Here is a 20,283-nt window from a genome sequence, read left to right as displayed (position 1 = left end):
CGCCTCGCGCTGTCAGTCATTTCGAGGAGGTCTACCTTGCACACCAGCCATAAACACTTGCACCATTCCGCACATATGTCCAGAATTTGTGGACAGATTACTTTCATAACTAATTGATCGTAAGTTCCTCAGACTTCTGCAAAGTTGTCTCGCAGAGATTTATTTCATGGTATGGCGCCTAAAACGTCGTTCTGCTAGGTTCCGGAGAGAGGGAAGTCACGAGGTGCAACTCTATGATGAGCAGCTTTTCAAGACGATTCGCGCTAATTTCCCAGGCTGCCTTGATAATTAAAAGCTTGCTCCGTGCAACATATAACTGCGATAAGACATTTGGGCCAAGTTCCCGAGAGGAACACCAGATACCCAATTTGTTTTAAGCACTTTTCCTACTAAAATTACCGCTGAATTAAGGAGAGCGCCAACTGCACAAGCACCCGCTTTGAAAATACCTTGAAATGGAAAGAATCAATTTAGGCGTATCAAAAATGTGCAGCTGTAGTAGAAGGTAGGTCGATAAACTGGTTTATACAGTGGAAATGTTGGAAGCTAATATACCCTCGGCTACTTCATTTCATAGAATGGTCATAGGCCGGGTTAAAAAAATCACAAGTTCCCGACAAAGTTCGTGAGGTCTAGATTGTGTCCATAAAATGTCCTCCTGGGTTCGTTTTCATGGATTCGCGCTAAAGGCTTACACTCTCCGTTTGTATTTTGACGCAATACCTGTCGAGTTAAAGAATGCATGTAAGGCCTGGACAACCTTATTATGACGGCCAGCGTCAGGCCATGGACCTAATGGAGTCCTTGCACACGCCATACGATTGTTCTCTACTGGTAGTTAACGGTACAGTTCACGTCTTTGCTGGGAATATAATGGGCAATCTAATAGTACATGAGAAAATCTTCTTCGGGCTCTCCTCATTCGCAGGATGGTGAGATTGCACCGTTAATTTTAAACAAAAAAAAAGGATTTGTATAGCTGTAGCAGTATTTAGATAACGCATGTGACTTCCTCTCGGTCAGCTACATATTACTCTAGGTCACTAAAAATTGACAAGGTGTCGTGGCGTATTTTTTTTTTTTTTTCGGCACGAACACCACGAACCACGAGAACGGAGGACTAGTAATGACGACACCCATCATCAGCTCGCTTCCAACAGATTGGTATCCACTGCACTCGCTTCGTGCGGCATCGGAAAGGTGACTCATTTCAACAGGTATATGAGCGCTCAGAAGACGGACCGGCACCATTCAGCCTTTCGCAGCCGCCTATTTCAAAGCTGGCGAACAACTTCCGAGTAATGTAAGTGGTTCGACCGGCAAACGCCCGAGTCTTAGATAACGACTACGCTTTCACATGCAGAGATGTCAACGCCCTCCCTATTATCTTAAGCACTTCCTGTATGAGTATTCAAGGGCACGTAGCACTTATTCCGCATGTTACTCACGCGCACACACTCTTCACTGCTCTTACTGGAAACTGTCAGAACCTCCCACGATAAAGAATGCCAGCAGCAGTGGCGTCAGAAGTACTTGAAGGGCAAAAGGAAAAGATTTATCAGCGAATGGGCCAAATAGGCTTGCACAAAGGATGGGCCGTGAAGACAAAGTATAACATTTGAAAGAACTAGTTTTGGTAATCGAATAAGTGCCATTACAGACACGAAAAACTTTTTAATAAAATAACGCCAGAAATACTGAAAAGCTCAAATCTCGTGCTACCCTAAATCAGCAGACAGGCAACTAAAAAATTACTGTAGATGCTTGGAGCTTTCCAAGAATGTGAAAGAGAAACTCTAGTTGGACGTTCTGTTTATCTGTGGTCGAGCATCGTGGTCGTGCCCGTCGTTACTTGACCAGTCCCCTGGGCAGCACCCTACGAAACTCCTCTCGCTCGCCATCGCCATAAGTTTGTCACCGTCGGTACCTTCATCTCTTAAAGCGGCTGATATTGCATTGGAGCCGCCCTTTCTAAAGCCCTCCTCCGACCATTCTCCCGCACCGCTGTTTCCCAATCCCGGCTTGCGCTAACTCCGACCACGCTGCAACTTTTTCAGGGACGAAGCACCTTAGGGGCTCGGGCTGTCGGCGTCTCCTGTCGTCATCTCATGTCGTCACGGTAAATCAAGTTGTCAAACGATGGTCGAAAAGCAAGTGTATAATGAATAAAACCTGTTCAAAGTAAACTACGTGATTTAACCATTTAAAATGCATGAATGATCAGGTTTTAATTGCATTTATAACAACAATTTATTAAATTCTTTCTTGAAATTGGTTTCAAATGCCAGGTTTTCTCCTGTGAAGCATATATACTTCCTGCCATGCTGCGGCGTGTGACACGAAGACAATTTACGGCCAGACTGTCTCTCATTTAATTGGTTAAATCCGGTTCGACGCAACAGAGGGCACCACCGCCTGTGCAAGCGCACGATTGCTCCTCCCACCGGTGCTTCTCCGGTGCCCAATCAGCGCGCGCCGTGTGGCAAGAGAGAGACTTAAAAATTTGGAATACGCTTATACACTGCATGCTTCGCTCCTCCGCAGGTTTCACGTTAGAGGAGATAACCAGAGATTATTTTCTGCCATTGATTTTGCGTGCACACGACGCGGGTGCGGGAAACAGGTATCTAACTGTCACCTTAAAACAACTGTCCCTGTGTTAACTGCACGCCAGCAATCAAGTGATCTATCAAGCGGAACTAGCGGCCTCACTACTGTCACACAGTCATCAGAGTAGTGGTTTCATAGAGTTGGTACATGGCGAAGTTTTAAAGCGATGCCCTAGACGAGGGACAACAACAAAAACGAGACACAGCCCACAGGGTGTCTCCTAGTTGTCCCGGCAGACACGCTCGCCCGTGAGTTAAGAATCCGGGCACTGAACATTTCCCTGGAGAGGGCCGATTGTCGTGACATCACGCACAATACACTAAGATACCTTGAACTGAACAAAATGGAATTACCTCAACCTCACCCTAATCTAGACAGGCAGCAATCAGTATTGCTGTGACAAGCACAGACTAACACTAGATGCACCCCAGCTAGACGACATCCTTTCTTTAAAGGAAGGGCAGAAGAACCACCAGCGTGCAAACACTGTGGTGGTTATCCCAATCAGCAACATGTCCTATGGGAATGTCCCTGCACTATTCCCAACATTCCTGACTTAGGTACACCGACGCAGTTGCCATATCCCGTTGACCCAACCTGGCTGACACTCGCCTCTACTTTCGAGGAACAAGCTATCTCCGGTGCGGTACATCAAAAATGCACTAGAGCTGAGTTCAGCATTCACAGATGGCGACCTGTAGTCGGGTTGTCTGAACTGCCTTTGGTTCTAAATAAAGTTCTCTCTCTCTCTTGTCTAGTGCAGAGCTTTAAAACTTCACAGTCATGCTTCTTGGTGGTGGCTTTGGTCGCACAGCAAGATCGTGTGCCGATGGTGAGAAAGCGGCTGAGGAGTGGCCACTCTTCGATATGTCCATTATTTGTTTGCGATACGATTGTCATCGTTATCGGGATAAAGCAGACTTTTTAACGAGCCGAGCTTGTACTTTATCTTCGAGGCCCCTTTAAAGTATATATTGCCTGAAAGAATGCCTCACCATCTGCGTGGCGACCAAGAGCACGGGCACGCTGGGGTTGAAGTGACGTACTTCGGCCGCCCAGCGAGAGGGGACCTCGCTGCCGGCGAAGATGTCGCGCACCGAGAAGCAGAGCAGAACCACGTCGGCCTCGGCGTAGCACGACGCCCGGTGAGGGTCGCACAGCAGGTCCGAGTCACCCGTGTCCCAGATGGCCAGACGAACCTACAGGTACCACCGTCGCAGAGGGTTAACGTGAGAACTTCCCGAAGCCATAGCTCGCTTTTGTTTTCAATTGCGAAAGTACTGCGCATGGCGTAAGACCATTGCACTGGTGTCACTGTAGCCGCCATGTTAGAGCACTGCTTACACGGTGGAAGGCTGCGAACTTATCTTCCACTTATCTGTAGCAGCGCCGTGAAAGCTGAGAGCAGTGCTCCAGAAAGGGCTATGAAGACGTCACATGCAAGCTAGGTATATTACAGGAGCAACGCAATAACGTGGAGGAGGTGTGCGTCCATATCTACCGATGGAGGTCGGTGTGGAGGCCTGTGCCTAGAAGGAGTCGAGTTCTCGCCTCTTCCGATGAAGGGCGCGTCCATAACCGGTGTGCTGTTCTTGAATGGACGAGCAGAATAGGTAACTACTCAACGCAGAAATTTGGGCGAGCTCACGATAGAACTTACATGCATGGTAAAAAGCGCGACAAAAGAAGCGGGGACACAAGAAGGAACATTTACACATTACGCGCGCTACTCCCGCGTAAGTGTTCTTTCCGCTGTCTCGTCTTTTTTTTTCTTGGGTGTTTTTAGATGCAAAGCATCTCTTAGTCGACCCTCCGTCGTCCGTCGGCGTCCGGTGTCCGCACCTCTCCTCATCATCCCCCTCTCCACGCCCGCTGTGATAACGCCGCTCTCCTCCTCGCCGCTCGGCTCGTCTCGTGCCGGCTCAGGAAGACACCGGCAACACTGTCGCTCCAGGAGCCCTAACCAGCTGTGACAACGCTGCTCTCCTCCTCGCCGCTCCTCCTCGCCGCTCGGCTCGTCTCGTGCCGGCTCAGGAAGACACCGGCCACACTGTCGCTCCAGCAGCCCTTAAAGGGGAAGCGTGCTCGTCTCGTGCCGGTCCAGGAAGACACGGGCGACACTGTCGCTCCGGGAACCTACACGGTTCTGCTCCAGTGTGAAACCTACACGGAATTCCCATGCTTTGCATCACCACATAGTTCCCATCGGGGAGTTGGTGTAATTTTTTTACATTTCTCCGAACTCTCCCCGTAAGTGTATCTTATATTAAGCAAGTTTCTGATTGATTGATTGATTGATTGATTGATTGATTGATTGATTGATTGATTGATTGATTGATTGATTGATTGATTGATTGATTGATCATGAGGTTTAACGCGCCGAAGCTACTCGTAGGCTATGAGGCGCGCCGTAGTGGGGGGCTCCGGATTAATTTTGACCACCAGGTGATCTTTAACGTGCGCCGAAGTCTCGAACACACGGGCGTTTCCGCTTTTCGCCTCCATCAGAAAAGCGGCCGCCGCGATGGGGAATCGAACCCGCGTCCTTGGACTCGGCACCACAGCGCCTTATCCCCTGAACCACCGCGGAGGGTTATATTAAGCAAGTTTCTGAAGTGCTACGTTTGGAAAAGTGAAGTTGCGCTTCGAAGCATTCGCAACACTAGCCAAAAGGACTTATAGAAAACGTCGAAGATTGGGTAAAATTTGAGGTTCATAACTCGCTTTGTTTACGGGTCAGCCTACAGGAACGAATGCTGAGCTGAAACGAGCGCTGGGCATTTTCTCGGTATTTGTAACAGCGGCCAGCATACACAAACGATTTATTCAAAAGGTTCGCTGTTAAAAAAAGCGGCGACACACAGTGCAGTGTGCTGTGGCTTTTAACAGCAGAGCTTTTCAGGCCGACAGAAATGCGTCCGGCGGAGACAGAAAATCCTGAGCGCACGAGAGCGCGTTCCTCAAACCGACCGCCCGGCCGGGGACGACCTTCGCGCAGTGGCTTTGGAAAAAAATACCGAGCGCACATGGACGCGAGCCTCGCGGTGGACGCCCGGCATCGTCACCAGGCTTGCGCGTGGGCTTACGCGGCTTACGCCACATGAGGAGCTCCCGCCCTCGTCGTTGCCATCGTGTAGCGACTGGCGCCACGTGTCCACCGCACCGAAGACGATGACGACTAATCTAGCCATCCATGTCCATACTGTTAGCAAGCTGTCAAGGCTGATTTGCACCAGCTCGTCCGGATATGCCCCACATTATCTAAATACCGGAATTTCACTTCCCTACACCCAGATCCCTCAACCCATATCGATCCCCTCACATTCGATGAACACACCATTACCCTTATCATACAGTCCACCTCTAAGAGCGGTATAGCTCGAGTTATATAGGGATGGCCTACACCAGTGAATAGACTATTCAATGCTGAACAACCATCCTGTGAAAAAACTCAGGCCGCCTCCCAACGACCACGATCTCATACTAACCCTTTTGATGCAAGAATCCCCCCCTCCCAACTCCCCCACGAAGCATCCGGGCTTCCCTTTTTGAATAAAATATTTTACAACAACAAAGCCATTCCAGCACAATCCACACGTGGAGACGGCCACCGGACCAGCTGACCAAGAGGTGGAGGTCTACCAAGGCGGGGACGCGCTACAAGAAGATTTGGCCGTCGGGAGACGTGGATGAAAGGGATGACGAGGCTGCTGAATAGAACGCTGTACATACTTTGCTTTACAGTGCCGCCCAAAACAGCTTTGCACTGCTGTGATCCGGCTGCTTTCTCTCTTGGGATCCGCGGTAAGCGTGAGGAGAAGCTATGTCGACCCCTAGCTGTGCGTTTCTCCAGCATTGCACCACTAGTGAAAGCTGTGCCATTTTTCTGTTGTTCGTGTACCACTACATTTTGTAACCTCACCCGTAAACCAAGCGAATTACTGCACTGATCACCATGTGGTTTGTATGCGGTAACATGGAGTTCTTTACGCGTAAGACGGGCTGTTGCGGCCCAAGACCAGGATTAGCTGTGAACGAACGCTGCGACCCTGTAAATATACATCTGTTGTGAAGGGGAACAGGAGGGAGGGGCGTTTAGGAGGGAATTTTCTTCGCAAAAATTCCTCAGCTTTATTCAGCGGTCAAATGTTCGGCAAAACGCCTAAAAATAGGATTGGTATTAGATGAGTTGTGGCTCTTTAAATTCCGCAGTACGGGTGATAAGACGATAAAGGACGTCCCGTATGTGTGCAGTCCAGACACTCACGTCTAGACGGAGAGATAGCGGACAGACAGAGATTCAATGCCGGCGAGTTCAGGAAACACGAGGGCGTATACCTTACGAACATACTCTACGCGAGTGCGCGTGTGTGTGTGTCACCCCGAGGTGGGTGCCTTGTCGATCGTCTAACCAGTAGTCTTGTCTGCTGAGAGCATAGGTACGAACATGTGCCTATTTTGAACGCCAACTCATTTGCAAAATTGTGAATGCGAACATTTGCAAAAAAAGCAATCTTCAAGTTCTTTGCGCATGTTTTGTGAATAAACACTCGAGTATAACTGTGTGTGTGCGTTTTTATTTAATAAACAATTGATAGAATGCGCTCATGTCCGCGCTTTAAACATGAACCAGATCCAACTATCTCAACTTTCCAACTCTCCAACTCACACATTTGCGTTTATTACTTGTGCACAGGCATGAACCCCACGTGAAAAAACCATGGCGCGAAGCGGTAATGTCGAGAACCCCGCTGATGAAGCCGCCCTGTTCAGCATTATAGTATAGTAAACAGGTAATCTCCGGATTTTGCCGCTCAGGTGGAAGGCCATTTGTTGTAATGTTTTTGTCGCGGCTGAACGTAAGGTTCTTTCAAAGTATTGCTCAAATCTTGGCGTCTTGCCTTTACCATCATTCGCTTTATTTCCATCTTTAGCGCTGTTTTGCCAGTTCAGCGACGTGCACCGACCGGCCGCTGAATGCTCCCTGATGATGGCACAGATAACTCACTCGCTCAAAAAGAGACAATCTCCTACCGTAGCTTCGTATCAGGGGAAACAATCACGAGTGCACTGACAGCGACATACTGTTGAGTTGTTAGATTTTCATCCTTCGCTAGTAGAGCTTGCTTCTTATAACAAAGGGGCAGTGATAACACTCAACCTGTTTAATTTGTTTTTTGTTGCGCGGAATTGTTTGCAATGACGCTGTGTTCAATTGAGGGGTCTTGGTTATACAACATGTAGCTGAAGTCAGTGGCCAGCAAGGATAATTATACTTTACTTCTAATTAGTAACCTTGCTCAAAAAAAGAAAACACCGCTACATGTCGACACGGCCAAGAATTGGGCACACACTTTCACATAGCAGTTGCGTGACCACACACACAAATGTTTTGACTCATACCCTCCATGTCATCATCACACAAGATCGGTCCTAGACGTCCAGGGTAGGCTGGTGGAGGAGAGACCCTTTCTCGCCAGCAAGGACCAAGGCGCCTGGACTATATGTATACGACACGTCCCACCTGGACAGCGCCCGAAGAGCGCGCTTGCCGTTATAAAGTTAATCCCCTCCACTCCACCAACCTGGCGCCATTGTCGCGTACTTTTGACAGAGATAACTGATCGCAAAATTATATTATTGACCTCCTGGCCCTCCAAAGTGGCAATCAGCTAGAAAAAAAATACGTTAGGATTTTTTTACCGCTACGCTTTATCTACTGTGTTGGTACTTTTAGTATACATAGCAGTAATGACGCATTGCAGTTTTTTTTCACACTGGCGAGTGCTTTTTCGCTCGTTTACACCAATCCTGGTTCCTTTTCCGCTAGCATACGGTGACAAACGTCGCCCGAACCGTAGATACTGACGCACTGTCAACCCCTTGCTTCCTGCTCGTGTTTGCACGCTCTTCAAATCTCCCGCGTCGGGGGCGATATAAGAATAGCGAGCAGCTAGCTGCGCGCGCACCTTTTTCCCGTCGTGCTGCATGTGTCCGATGTAGACCTCCTGCACCGTGGGGGACGGCATGGACGCTCTGACGTCATCGCGCAGGAAGGTCCGGATCAGCGTCGTCTTGCCGCACGCGCAGCTCCCCACCACCACCACCTTGAGCGTCAGCATCGCTGCGAAGGGGAAGAGAGACAAAAGGGCGCGCACTTTGAACGAGGCTCTCACAACACGCGCTTAGATATAGCAACTGCTGACTACTCATACGTTTTATTTTTAGCATCTGTGCTCAGAATGTGCGCGCATGCGTGCACCCAAGGATCCAGAATGTGCACCCAAGGATCCAGTGCCGAGGTGTTCAAGTACACACAGTGCAAGAACGGATAAACGAGCAAGAAGAAGCGAAGAGACGAACGTTGCTTACACGCCATTCACAATTACTCTCAGGCTGAAAGGACGAAGACAGACTCACGAAAACTGACGTGCCAGTGTGCGCGACTACGGCAGTGCACGTGAACTTGGCTCAGAAGGCATGTCGGTGCATCCGAGACGCTGCTTGCATGACCACTGGAGAAAGGTGCGCTGCTTCGTTTCACGCTCGTGTCGAAACAAAGCGACGCGCTACACTGGCGCCGACTGTCAGGATAAAAAACGCTGTCTGATTGACTCGACTGTTGTTCGAGCGACTGAATCCTTATCGGTGCCATGCGTGCGACCGCTTCAAATAGACACGTCACGACGCCGCGGGGTACGATAAGCGGGTACCTACGCAATAGATACGAATGAGCAACCGAAGTGCCGAATGAATTTTTTTTTCTGCCTGCTGCAATCTACCTCCCTTTCTTTCTTTTCCTTTTTCGTGGTTAGAAGTGACACTTCACAATCCCAAATAAGGATATGCGTTCGACGGGTGCAGGATGTCGGTATACTGCACTGATGCCTCTTCCTGCGCAATAAAATGACTGAGCGATGTAAACAAATCATGGGGGTGATACAGGAATAATTCAGAGGCACTCTGCAACACTGCCGATCAACACCATCACTCTTTCCTTCGCGTCTGGAAGTGCTGCGAAAGCTATACAGTTATCGCCAGCACGGAGCGGCACTGAGTGATTTGCTCGACGTAGCAGAACTTGCGTTGTCTGCCCTTGCCTTGCATTTCTGCCATGATTTTGTGGCTTTCTTTGGCTATCAAATGCGTTTATTGTTGCAACTGAAGAGAAGCCGACCAGTAGCCGCTAAACCGCTGTAATGACGCAATTTTGCAGGTCGAAAAACGCCAAGATCGGGAAACAGAAAAATGGCAGCACCTCCACTCCGTGAATGATGGCGAGGGTGCGGAGTACAGGGACTCGAAATGACATCCAAGGTTGCGCCCCGACCGACATTCGATTTGAGCCGTGAGTTGCAGCTTGATTATTCCCTCACGGCTCAAATCGAATTTCACTTGATTTTCGCTTGATGGTGGTGTGCGCACGGATGGACGCGGACGGACATTGGGAGGTCCTAAGATACTCATCACCGTTACAGGCGAGGGAGTAAGCCGTTTGACTCTCGGGTACAAACTCATGGTCGTATTTTTTTTATATATATTTTTTAATAAAAAAAAACTCATGGTCGTATGGGTAAGACGACTGACACTAACTCTTTCTGGTCTACAAGACACAGGCTCGAATCCTGCCAGTGCGTGTGTTTTTTTTTTTGTTTTTTTTTTTAGATTGTAAATGCTATCCGCACGGACGCGGACGGACATTGTGCGGTCCTAAGGTACTCCACACCTAAAAGAATCTTTTGAGCAAGTTTTGAAGTTAATCTGATAGGCATAGAGTCGTAATGTCTGGTTGAGGTACTTTGAGAATCCCTAATCTAGGTACTGGATGGGTTGGTTGACCACGTTATGCACGCATTTAAGGTTTAAAAAAAGTGTTGCAGGGTCCCTTTAAATGTGAAAAGTGGCCACAAGGTCGAGCAGTTCACGCTCTTTCATGCGAGAAACAGCTCCAGACGTGGTCGTACGTCCTTATCTCTCACCGTTCCCGGCACGCATCAGGAATCATTCACGGATGGTGAAATGTAGGCGGTGCACGTGCCATTTCGTGGCATACCCGAATAGAAAAAGTTACAGCGCTAATACGCACGCATATTTCGCATTATAGTCCCAGTAACGCACCAGGAGGGGAGCCTCCACGAGGCCTGTATTGATGTTTGGTCGAGTTTAACAACTGGGTCATTTTATGCCAAACGTCCCAGCCGTAAAGTCGATCATCACGGATTTCTTCAGTAAAAATTGTGGCTCATCCTTATCCGCAATGCTCCCTCAAAGTATTTTTGTCCAAAACTTTTTTTCTCTTTTTGTAGGCGCCCATTTATCTCCACGGCATAATGCAAACTTAGGTCTGCCGAAAAATCCATAAATTTGCTTTTTTTTTTTTTAATGCGCCGTCATTTTTTCCTGGACATCATGTTGACACCCTGGATTACCGTATGCCGCGTTTAAAAAAATTGCTTTTTTTTTTGCTCACGTTACTCCATTCATCTTGCACACGATGTTGCGAGTTTTAAACATTTTTAGCACGTCTAGGTCCGAGCTGCCCAGCGCACGCTCCCACTGCTCATCAAATACAAGCACACCCTCTCGGACAATGAAAGATTTTTTCTTAATTTCACCGTTGTGGACAATTGCTGAAGAACATATTGACGCTGAAAAAAAGAACAAATGTGCGAGAAAATGTTTCCCAAATATGTAAAAAGCTCCTCTGCGGGCCATATTCTCCCCTAAATTGCGCATTGTTGTGCTCGTAGTAAAAGTATCAAATACAAGGCATTCACTAGTAGAATTCATCCCAGTTTACTTCAGAAAATTCAATCGGAACATTTTTTTGTCTTTGCAGAGGAATAAATTTTGAAGATTATTATTGTTTTGGACAAAAATGCTTCGAGAGAGAATTGCGGGACATGCAAGGATTAGCCACAACTTTTACTGAAGAAATCGGTGATGGTCGAGTTTACGGCTGGGACGTTTGGCATGGAATGACCCAGCTGTAAATTCTGGCTCGTTTGTTGCTTGAGGCGTCTGAATGACAGCTTCGTATCGGCGGATGTTGCAGGCTTTCGCATCTCCGAGCGCGCCGATGGAACGTTACGGCTTACCCAACAAGCGGGAAATACTCGGACCGCGGCCAAGCATGGTGCAATCGCAATGCTGTGTCATTCACCGCCATATTGCATTTAAAACGGCAACGTGTACAGTAACCGGATTTGCGACGCGATATACACAGCAACACCGGTACGCAGCGTCTGCATCAAAGAATTCCGCTTTATGTGTGGGCGGTCGGTGACAACGGTGGGACGAGCGAGGTTGCACGATGTGTCGCATGGCTCTCCATCCTGGGTCTACATAAATTCCGCTGCTTAGCATCCAAACTTGTTTTTCTATATATGTATACGCATACTACACCGAGAAATTCCTGCTGTGGTAGTGAACGATAAAAGCGCTATGTGTGTAGAGACGTTTTAGAAGTTTAGCGGTGAGTAGTTTAGAAGCGCGAAGGGGTGTCGCGTTTAAGTCATAATCCCCACCCCTTCCATGGACTCCTTGAGGTCAGCGTTGGAGGAGCTACGGTCCACACCGAGGCCTGTGCCGATGCATGGGTGATTTTAGAGTACGCGTACCTGAGCAGGACAATACCGTGATCCTCGAAGAATGCGCAGGAAAGTAGAGGTATGCGAACAGCAAGCGACACCAAACAATCCCGGGCCATCTTCACTAACGTAAAGCTGGGAAGGGGGGGGGGGGGGGGGGCGATAACATGCAGGGTATAAGTATTATTCAAAGATTGCAAGTCTCCCTTTTGCCACACGGCGCGCGCTGATTGGGCGCCGGAGAAGCGCCGCTGGGAGGAGCAATCGCGCGCTGCTGAGGCGGTGGCGCCCTCTCATGCGTTGAACCGGATGTAAGCAATTAAATGAGAGACAGACTGGCCGTAAGTTGTATTCGTCTTACACTCCTCCGCATGCGTTCTAGCGCGAGGTGTTGGCAAACGAGTGCTCCGCTGTGTTCTTTTAGTACGCGCTTTTGCCCATGGAGATGAAACGTTCTAGAGCTTGGCGTTAGATAATGAGTGTCCCGATGTTTTAGTAACGTGACTACAGGAGACGAGAGGAGAGGCCGAGAGCCCCTAAGGTGCTTCGCCCCTAAAACTACAGAAGCTCGCTTTCTGGTGTCGTTGTCGCGTCTCAGCGACCATATGTGTGGTTGGTTAACAGCGAATGACAGAAAGTGGGGAAAGATTAACACGTGTATGCCTTGAGAGTATGTGTAGCCATACAAATGTCGGAATCTTTAAACGCAGCGAGTCGGGAGCACGGACACACATTCGGACCGCATCCCGTAAGGCGGGTAAATAAGCCCTCAAAACGCCTTACGAAGTAAAAGGATATGTGCGCAAATCGATGAGCAAAGGCGGTTCTCTGACCTGGGCAAGGGTCCGTCAACAGATCCTCATTGTACAGGATACGAGTATGTAAACGGGGTACCGGAGCCGTATCAATGGAGTCGCTAAGTTCGGTGAGCGATAAGGTCGCTTCCTGACTTTTGTGCGAAGAAAAAGTGTGTGTATGTGGGGCGAGGTGAGGCATGGAGAAGGGGTAAGATTGAACGCGAAACTCTCCACGCGCTCCTAAACTTCCCTCTCTATATATACACAGTTTTTATCGTTCACTCCTGCTCAGACATTGTTCGGCGTACTACATATGCATAAAAACAAGCTGCGGCTAGTCAGCGTATGTCATGTGGGCCCAGAATGGAAAGAACTGCGACACCCTTTCACTCCTCGCTTGGCCCACCACTGTCGCTCATCGTCGAAGCTGATAGCTGGAAAGAGAATTCATATAAACAACATATCAGGGCGCAGCTACTAGTGGTAACAGCGCTACCGTGAAAACAGAAAATTACCCAATCAGTTTCTAACTTACCCTGGCATTCAACACACTGCAGAACAAATGCCTGGGCTAGGAACAACAAGCTACTACAAAAACTTCATCACATAAAGTTCTCAAGTCTCCGCAGAAAGAGTTCAGAAGCTATACTGAACCACGTTAGCAGCCCCCCAATACAGCACTATGAGATGCTCAGGGTCTTGTTCCCGACCACTAAGAAACGCGTGGACCAGCGTTAAAGAAGGGGTTCTCCCCCAGCCCCCTGCGGACACACTGCCAGATGAAACAGCGAATGACAGAAACCCAGTCACAACGTATAGAGAAATCTTGCACCACTATAGATGCAGCAGGAAAAAGTATCCAAAGGCACACGACAATCTGAATAGGTCCCGGGCCATCGCGCGGCGACAAATACAGACAGGAGCTCTCCCTAACCCACTTCTGTATGGCTACTACTACACCAGGACCGTCAGCTATCTTTGCAAAACATGCGGCCAAAGGGAAGACGTCAAACACATAATATGGGCATGCACAGAAAAGCAAAAAGACACACGAAGTATAAACATCTTTAATGAGGAGCAATGGGAGACGGCGCTGCTAAGCTCCGAAGAACTACTACAGCAACTACTGATCCAAGAAGCTGAAGAAGCCGCCAGAGCTCAAGGACTCCTGGCCGACGACTGAAAAGAAGGGCAGGGCAATCCCACTCCTTCCCCTTCTGGCTGTCTGGGAAAAATAAAGTTTCTCTCTCTCTCTCTCTCTCTCTCTCTCTCTCTCTCTCTCTCTCTCTCTCTCTCTCTCTCTCTCTCTCTCTCTCTCTCTCTCTCTCTCTCTCTCTCTCTCTCTCTCTCTCTCTCTCTCTCTCTCGCCTAAAGCTGCCAGCTAGTGCTCAAAGTGGCTTCTTGGAGTCGACCTTACTCGCCACAGCAGTGAAAACATCACCTGTTGTGGTCTGACTGGAAGACACGCGGCACCACGATTTCGCCACAATACAAAGGCACCAGCCCACATCAGGAAGCTGGTTCGCCAACACATCAGTTGAACGTGTGCTCATTTGAAGTGTAAAACCAAGCAGCCTGCTTAATACAGTCCAAAACATTGCCGCTATACACAACACTGAAACAAGGCATGATCTATTGCCTCAGAGTGACCGCAGTGCGGACACTGTGCGGAACGCGCAACGCCGGATCTCGCCAGACGGCCACACGTCGAGGGAAAATCCCAGCCAGGCAACCATCCGAAATCCCGACCATCAGCCGGAAGTGCCGCCGAGGTCAGCTGATGCCAAAGGACGCTGCGAGATCTTGCTACCTGTTGATTGTCTAATTGGTTTACTGCCAATTTTTCGCATAATTCGCTTGCCGTATTTTCCCTTGAGCTTAGGCTTGGCAAGGTAGATTTGAGATTTCCCATTGTTTTGATAATGTACGCATAGAATGTCGGCAACTGGTCGGCAGACGGACCGCAAATATGGTCGTCATAAAACATCCCGCGGGAACTCTCCCAAAAGAACTGCGGTGTATTAGTGTCGCGCACTGGCAAGAATAAATATGAATAAAGTAATTGTAAATAAACATGCTGAACGCGACTTTTTCAGCATAGCTGACGAAACACTGGGAGAAGTAGAAGAATATAACTAACTTAGCCCGATGATCAGTGCTGACCCAAACCACGGAACAGAAAAGGACTGGGTTGGGGTGCATTCGCCCAGCACTTGCAAATAATAAAAAGTAAGATACCTCTATTCCTAAAAAAGAAAGGTATTCAACCAATGCGCCCTGCCGGTGATGACATACGGGGCGGAAACTTGGTGCCTTACTAAACAACTAGAAAGCAAACTTAGGTCTGCCCAACGTACTATGGAGCGAATAATGTTAGGAGCAACGCTTAGGGACAGGAAAAGAGCTACCTGGATTAGGGAGCAAACTCGGATAGAGGATATCATGGTTCAGGTTAAGAGAAAGAAATGGATTTGGGCTGGCCACGTGGTACGACGAACGGACAACAGGTGGACCACAAGGATAACAGAATGGACACCGCGAGACGGGACTAGAAGAGGAAGGACATTAACTCGATGGAGAGACGAAATAAGAAAATTCGAAGGCAAAGAATGGATACGGGCAGCACAGGACAGGAACGGATGGAGGTCAGTGGGGGAGGCCTTCGTCCTGCAGTGGACCAATAGGATGATGATGATGATGATGATGATGATGATGATGATGATGATGATGATGTGCATCGAGCCTCTTGAAAGTTGGCTTCCCTGCTATACACACTTGCATTGCTGGGCAATACGAAGGGAAAGACGCCAGAACGGTACAGGAAATCTACATTGAAATGGTGCCGGTGGCGCCGGAGAAATAAATTTTAAGTAAAAAAGAATAAACAACTTTTTTTTTCTTGAGCAGGTGGCGATTCAGTAGAAAATAATAATTGGCAATACTTTTAAAGAAAACAGAAAAGGAATACGCGCCCGGGAACAACAATTTTGCTACAAATCAGAGCTACGTTTATTGGACTTGCGAGAGAAAAACTCATCCATATACTGCGAATCACATATGAATGAATAAAAGATCGTATGCCGGTTTGATCATATTCTCGCATAGCTCATGGCTTACTGTAGCCCAAGTTTCTGTTGAAAAGTAAGCAGATGAGAAAAGTTCATACCAATTTACGAAAACCAGACAATCTTGGGTCTGTAGTGCAACAGCACTATACAAAGTGCGCAGACAGCAAAATCTGCAAGATAAATCAGCTAGAGTGAACAAAAACCACAGAGAGAACGAGATTACGTCGCTTCGTGTTTCATCATCGCGAGGGACTTCAAAGTAAAGGCAACAAGTGAACAAGACAGCGGGTACCCTTGCCAAAGGGTATCCGTATGAAAAACAAAGAAACGAACAAGGCGGTGATAGCGAACTGACTTCCAGTCTGTGTTTACGACGGCTCAATTCTCTCGGGGGTTACGTGCAACGCCTCCTTGTTCTTAACGACTTTCCTCAAGGTCACCTGAAACAGGCCCCGCACAGGTAGCAGCAACTTTGACGGGCGAGATCACGGAAAAAATCGCCGAAGCGTGCCAAACATTTCACTCCGTCGTGAGCCAGGCCGCGTTCGCTTCGTCGTCTTGGCGCGCAGTTCCAGTTGGCGTCTGCCGATACATCGCGCGTTTCTCCGGAGAATACCGCTAACGGCACGCGCACGTAGCCTTTGAATGGCCTGAACTCTGGTGCGGGGTCATCGCTGATCGCGACGCGTGTTTACACAAAGCGCCCAAACTCTGGAACACAGATTGCACGTCGCGTTTTTCTGTTTTGTAGCGTAAGCTACACTGGCCGAGGTAGAGCAGTTCCGCGTGGGCCGTGAAGGGCCGTCTGCGCAAATGCGAGGGGCATTGGATTGGTTTAGATCAGATCGGATTAGATTGGCTTGTATTGTATTAAATTGGATTGAATTTGGATTGGATTGGATTGGATTAAATTGGATTGAAATCCAATTCAATTGGAGTACGAGTGTGTAGAGAATTGAGTCTGCACATTCGCCGGTCTGCGCATTCCAGAGGAGTGACGTCATAGCCGCGGCAGAAGCTCTGGCGCGGGCGCGTGCCTAGCTGTGCGCCTCCGTTGCGCAGTAGCCAAGTCTGACGCTGCGCCGGAGCCGCTTGATAGCCGTTTCGCGTGGCTCCTGGGGCGGTATTCTCGAGTTTTGTTCCTTTTGCGTCCCTTTCAAAAGTGTACCTTTTGGCAAGCCCTGATTGGCTAAAAGCAAACAACCGGAAGTGACGTAACGCAAGCGCGGCAAACTTACTGCCAACGCTCACTGCTTAACCGGAAGTACGTCACGAGGAAGGGGCGCAAAAGGGACGTTTTCAAAAGGGATAGTTACGAGAATACCGGCCCTGGAGAGCCGTGCTGCGGGAGGAGCCATGCGCGAGGAGCAGTGACTGGACTGTACTGGACTGGATTGGATTAGATTGGTTTGGAAATCGTTTTAGCAGCAGTAAGCATGATATTCAGCTAATCCTAGACTTCCAGGAAACCTAAGAATAACCAGCTGAACCTTAGCTCACGCTACGGATATCCTGGCATAGCCTAGCTAAGCCACTGCTATTTTTTTTCTGTAAGCCTGATGGCCTGATGTAACAGTGCCATTGTATATCAGTACGCATACATCGAGGAAAACGCTCCAACAGCGCCGACGAGACAGTTAACTTGGCCTTGCGGCGAGCTAGGACACCATCACCACTGTTTGTTTGTTCTGGGATGACGAAAGAAAAGCAAAGAGGTACCAGTATACTTCATGTACAGTCGCAGAAAAATGAAACGTGAACATGAAAATATGAACAAGAACACGTAAAATCAAAGTACATGAATTGTGGGGATCACATAACGGCCCGATGGCGGTATATTCGGAAAGACACATTTCGAAACTTTGTCACTGTAATAAACCCACGCGACAATATGACTTGCATGGAAAGAAGTCGTGCTATTTGTGTGTTCTGGTTCATATTTTCGTGTTCGCATTTCATTTGTCTATGACTGCACATGCTTGTACAGATTGACGGAATAATACGCGCATATCACACCTGCAGCATTCCTGGCGGACTTTACTCACTTTGTCGCTTCTGTCCCTGCCAGTTTCTAGCACCCAGCCTAAAAATTTAACAGCCAAACAGAAAAAATAAATAAATAACTCACTTACTAGTTGGAATCGAACCAACATATCATGCGCTAAAAACTGCGTCAGTACGAACTGAGTTATCCACGGCAGGTAGCACAGCAGACGACAACTGCATTTTGCTCCCGTGGAAGCTTCCTGTGAATCCCGCCCATGGCGCTAGTATATATACTTTCCGGAGAAGGCGCTTTCTGTCGTAGTCGTCCCATTCCGTGTTGCGACCAATTCCTTGCAATTAAGAATTAACCCTGTCACATCTTTTTTTCTTTACTGAGAACGCAGAGAATTGTTTCTGCGCAAAACAGACGTTCCCATACGTTTTAATGAATATGGCGCAATAATCAGCATTTTGGCGAATGCCCGCTTTCTACTAGAACCGTATGCGCTCGCATGCAACGAAAATCAGGAGCTGGTTTCAGCGGAAACGCGGGCACGGAGACCAGGGAGGCCCTGCTTACCTGGGACGGCAGAATAGGCTTTAAAGGGACCCTGCAACGCTTTTCTCAACTTTTCTCTAAATCCTAATGGCTTTCAGACTGTAGTGAACATCTAGTACTTAGCGCAGGGAGTTGCGAAGTACCTCAGTCAAAAATTACTGATTTATGTCCACCAGATAACTTAGAAACTTGCTCATAAGATCTTTTTTCTCTTTCCCTGCAGCTATTGGCATTCTTCGAGCGCTTGAATTACGCGAGTAAAGCGGTGTAGCGGCTGTTGGCTGGCTTCCTTTTAGTTGCAGCAATAAACGCATTCGTTAGCCACTTTTAAAAAAAAGCTTCCCAAAAGCAAAGCAGAAAGGGAAGGCAGATCTGATGCGACGAAAAAATACCTCAGTGCCGCTCTGTGCTGGCGATAACTATAGCTTTCAGAGTGCTTCGAGACCCGAACGAACGAGTGAAGGCATTTATCAGAAGGGGTTGCAGAGTCCATTTAATCAGGGCGTGCTGCGAACATTCACAGGCTGCAGTCCTTCAAACCCTTACCAACCTGTCTGGAAAAGCAATTAACCAGGCAACTTTTACTGGAAGTGACCACAAGAATATGGGGGAGGATAGGTGCATTCCGAAAACGGATGACAGCTCAGACTGTCGTCCATTTTCTCGGGAAATACATTTATTCCAAAGTCAATTGGCCAAAAATAACACGGAGGTTGAGTAATAACGTGGAAATGTGCAGCCCGCGCCGTGCAGGAGTGCGATTAGTAAGTGTGGCGCAGTTGGGAATGAGGCTACAACCGGAAGTGGCTCAGCAATCAGTATCGCCCCACTGGCTGTGTTATTGCAGAGACTCGATGGATGTGCGTCAGTGCGCTGTTGATAAAGAGTGGGTGGGGGGCATACGAGGGCGGATAATGTTCACGCCGCGTGCCAGAGCGAAGGGAAATCGTCACATTGGGTGCGAACACCATAAATGGACATTTCTGTATAGTATGTGCCATCCTTTGTTGTCCTGACTGATTGATTGATTGTAGGGTTTAACGCGCCGACGCAACGCAGGCGATGAGGCGCGCCGTAGTGGAGGGCTCCGGATTAATTTTGACCACCTGGGGATCTTTAACGTGCGCCGAAATCTCGTACACACGGGCGTTTTCGCTTTTCGCCTCCATCAGAAAAGCGGCCGCCGCGGCCGGGAATCGAACCCGCGACCTCGTGCTCAGCAGCAGAACGCCTTAGCCACTGAGCCACCGCGGCGGGTTGTCCTGACTGTCCTCGTTCCCCTGTTCCAAGTTTGAGCGCTTTTCCGCTCCAGCTATGCAGCACAAACTAGCCCCCACTGATGCCCTGTTGATTGATTGATTGATTGATTGATTGATTGATTGATTGATTGATTGATTGATTGATTGATTGATTGATTGATTGATTGATTGATTGATTGATTGATTGATTGATTGATTGATTGATTGATTGATTGATTGATTGATTGATTGATTGATTGATTGATTGATTGATTGAAGGGTTTAACGTGCCGAAACTACAGAGGCTATGAGGCGCCCAGTAGTGGAGGGCTCCTGATTAATTTTGACCACCCAGGGATCTATAACGTACGCCGAAATCTCAAACAGACGGGCGGCCACCACGGCCGGGAATCGAAACCGCGTCCTTGGGCTCAG

General features: G+C 48.4%; 1 protein-coding gene across 4 annotated transcripts in view; it reads right to left on the bottom strand.

Moving 5' to 3' along the window:
• The window catches only part of LOC144159514 (ras-like GTP-binding protein rhoA), a 40,626-nt gene that overhangs the window by 1,985 nt on the left and 18,358 nt on the right, over positions 1–20,283 (bottom strand). For 3 of the 4 annotated variants that reach the window (XM_077691058.1, XM_077691060.1, XM_077691059.1), the window contains exons 2-3: positions 8,580–8,734; positions 3,606–3,809 (exon numbers count right to left, since the gene is read on the bottom strand). In XM_077691058.1, coding sequence (XP_077547184.1) covers positions 3,606–3,809; positions 8,580–8,734 — 359 coding nt within the window. Of the gene's footprint in view, positions 1–3,605; positions 3,810–8,579; positions 8,735–9,030; positions 9,281–20,283 lie in introns of those variants that run through there. The other variant, XM_077691057.1, reaches the window with a different exon arrangement.

The sequence above is a fragment of the Haemaphysalis longicornis genome, unplaced genomic scaffold (assembly GCF_048455015.1).
Source record: "Haemaphysalis longicornis isolate Haplotype H1 unplaced genomic scaffold, Haemaphysalis longicornis Haplotype H1 scaffold_10, whole genome shotgun sequence".
Taxonomy (NCBI): Eukaryota; Metazoa; Arthropoda; class Arachnida; order Ixodida; family Ixodidae; genus Haemaphysalis; species Haemaphysalis longicornis.
Note: the sequence above shows the minus strand (reverse complement) of the source record. Positions and strands in the feature narration are given on the sequence as shown.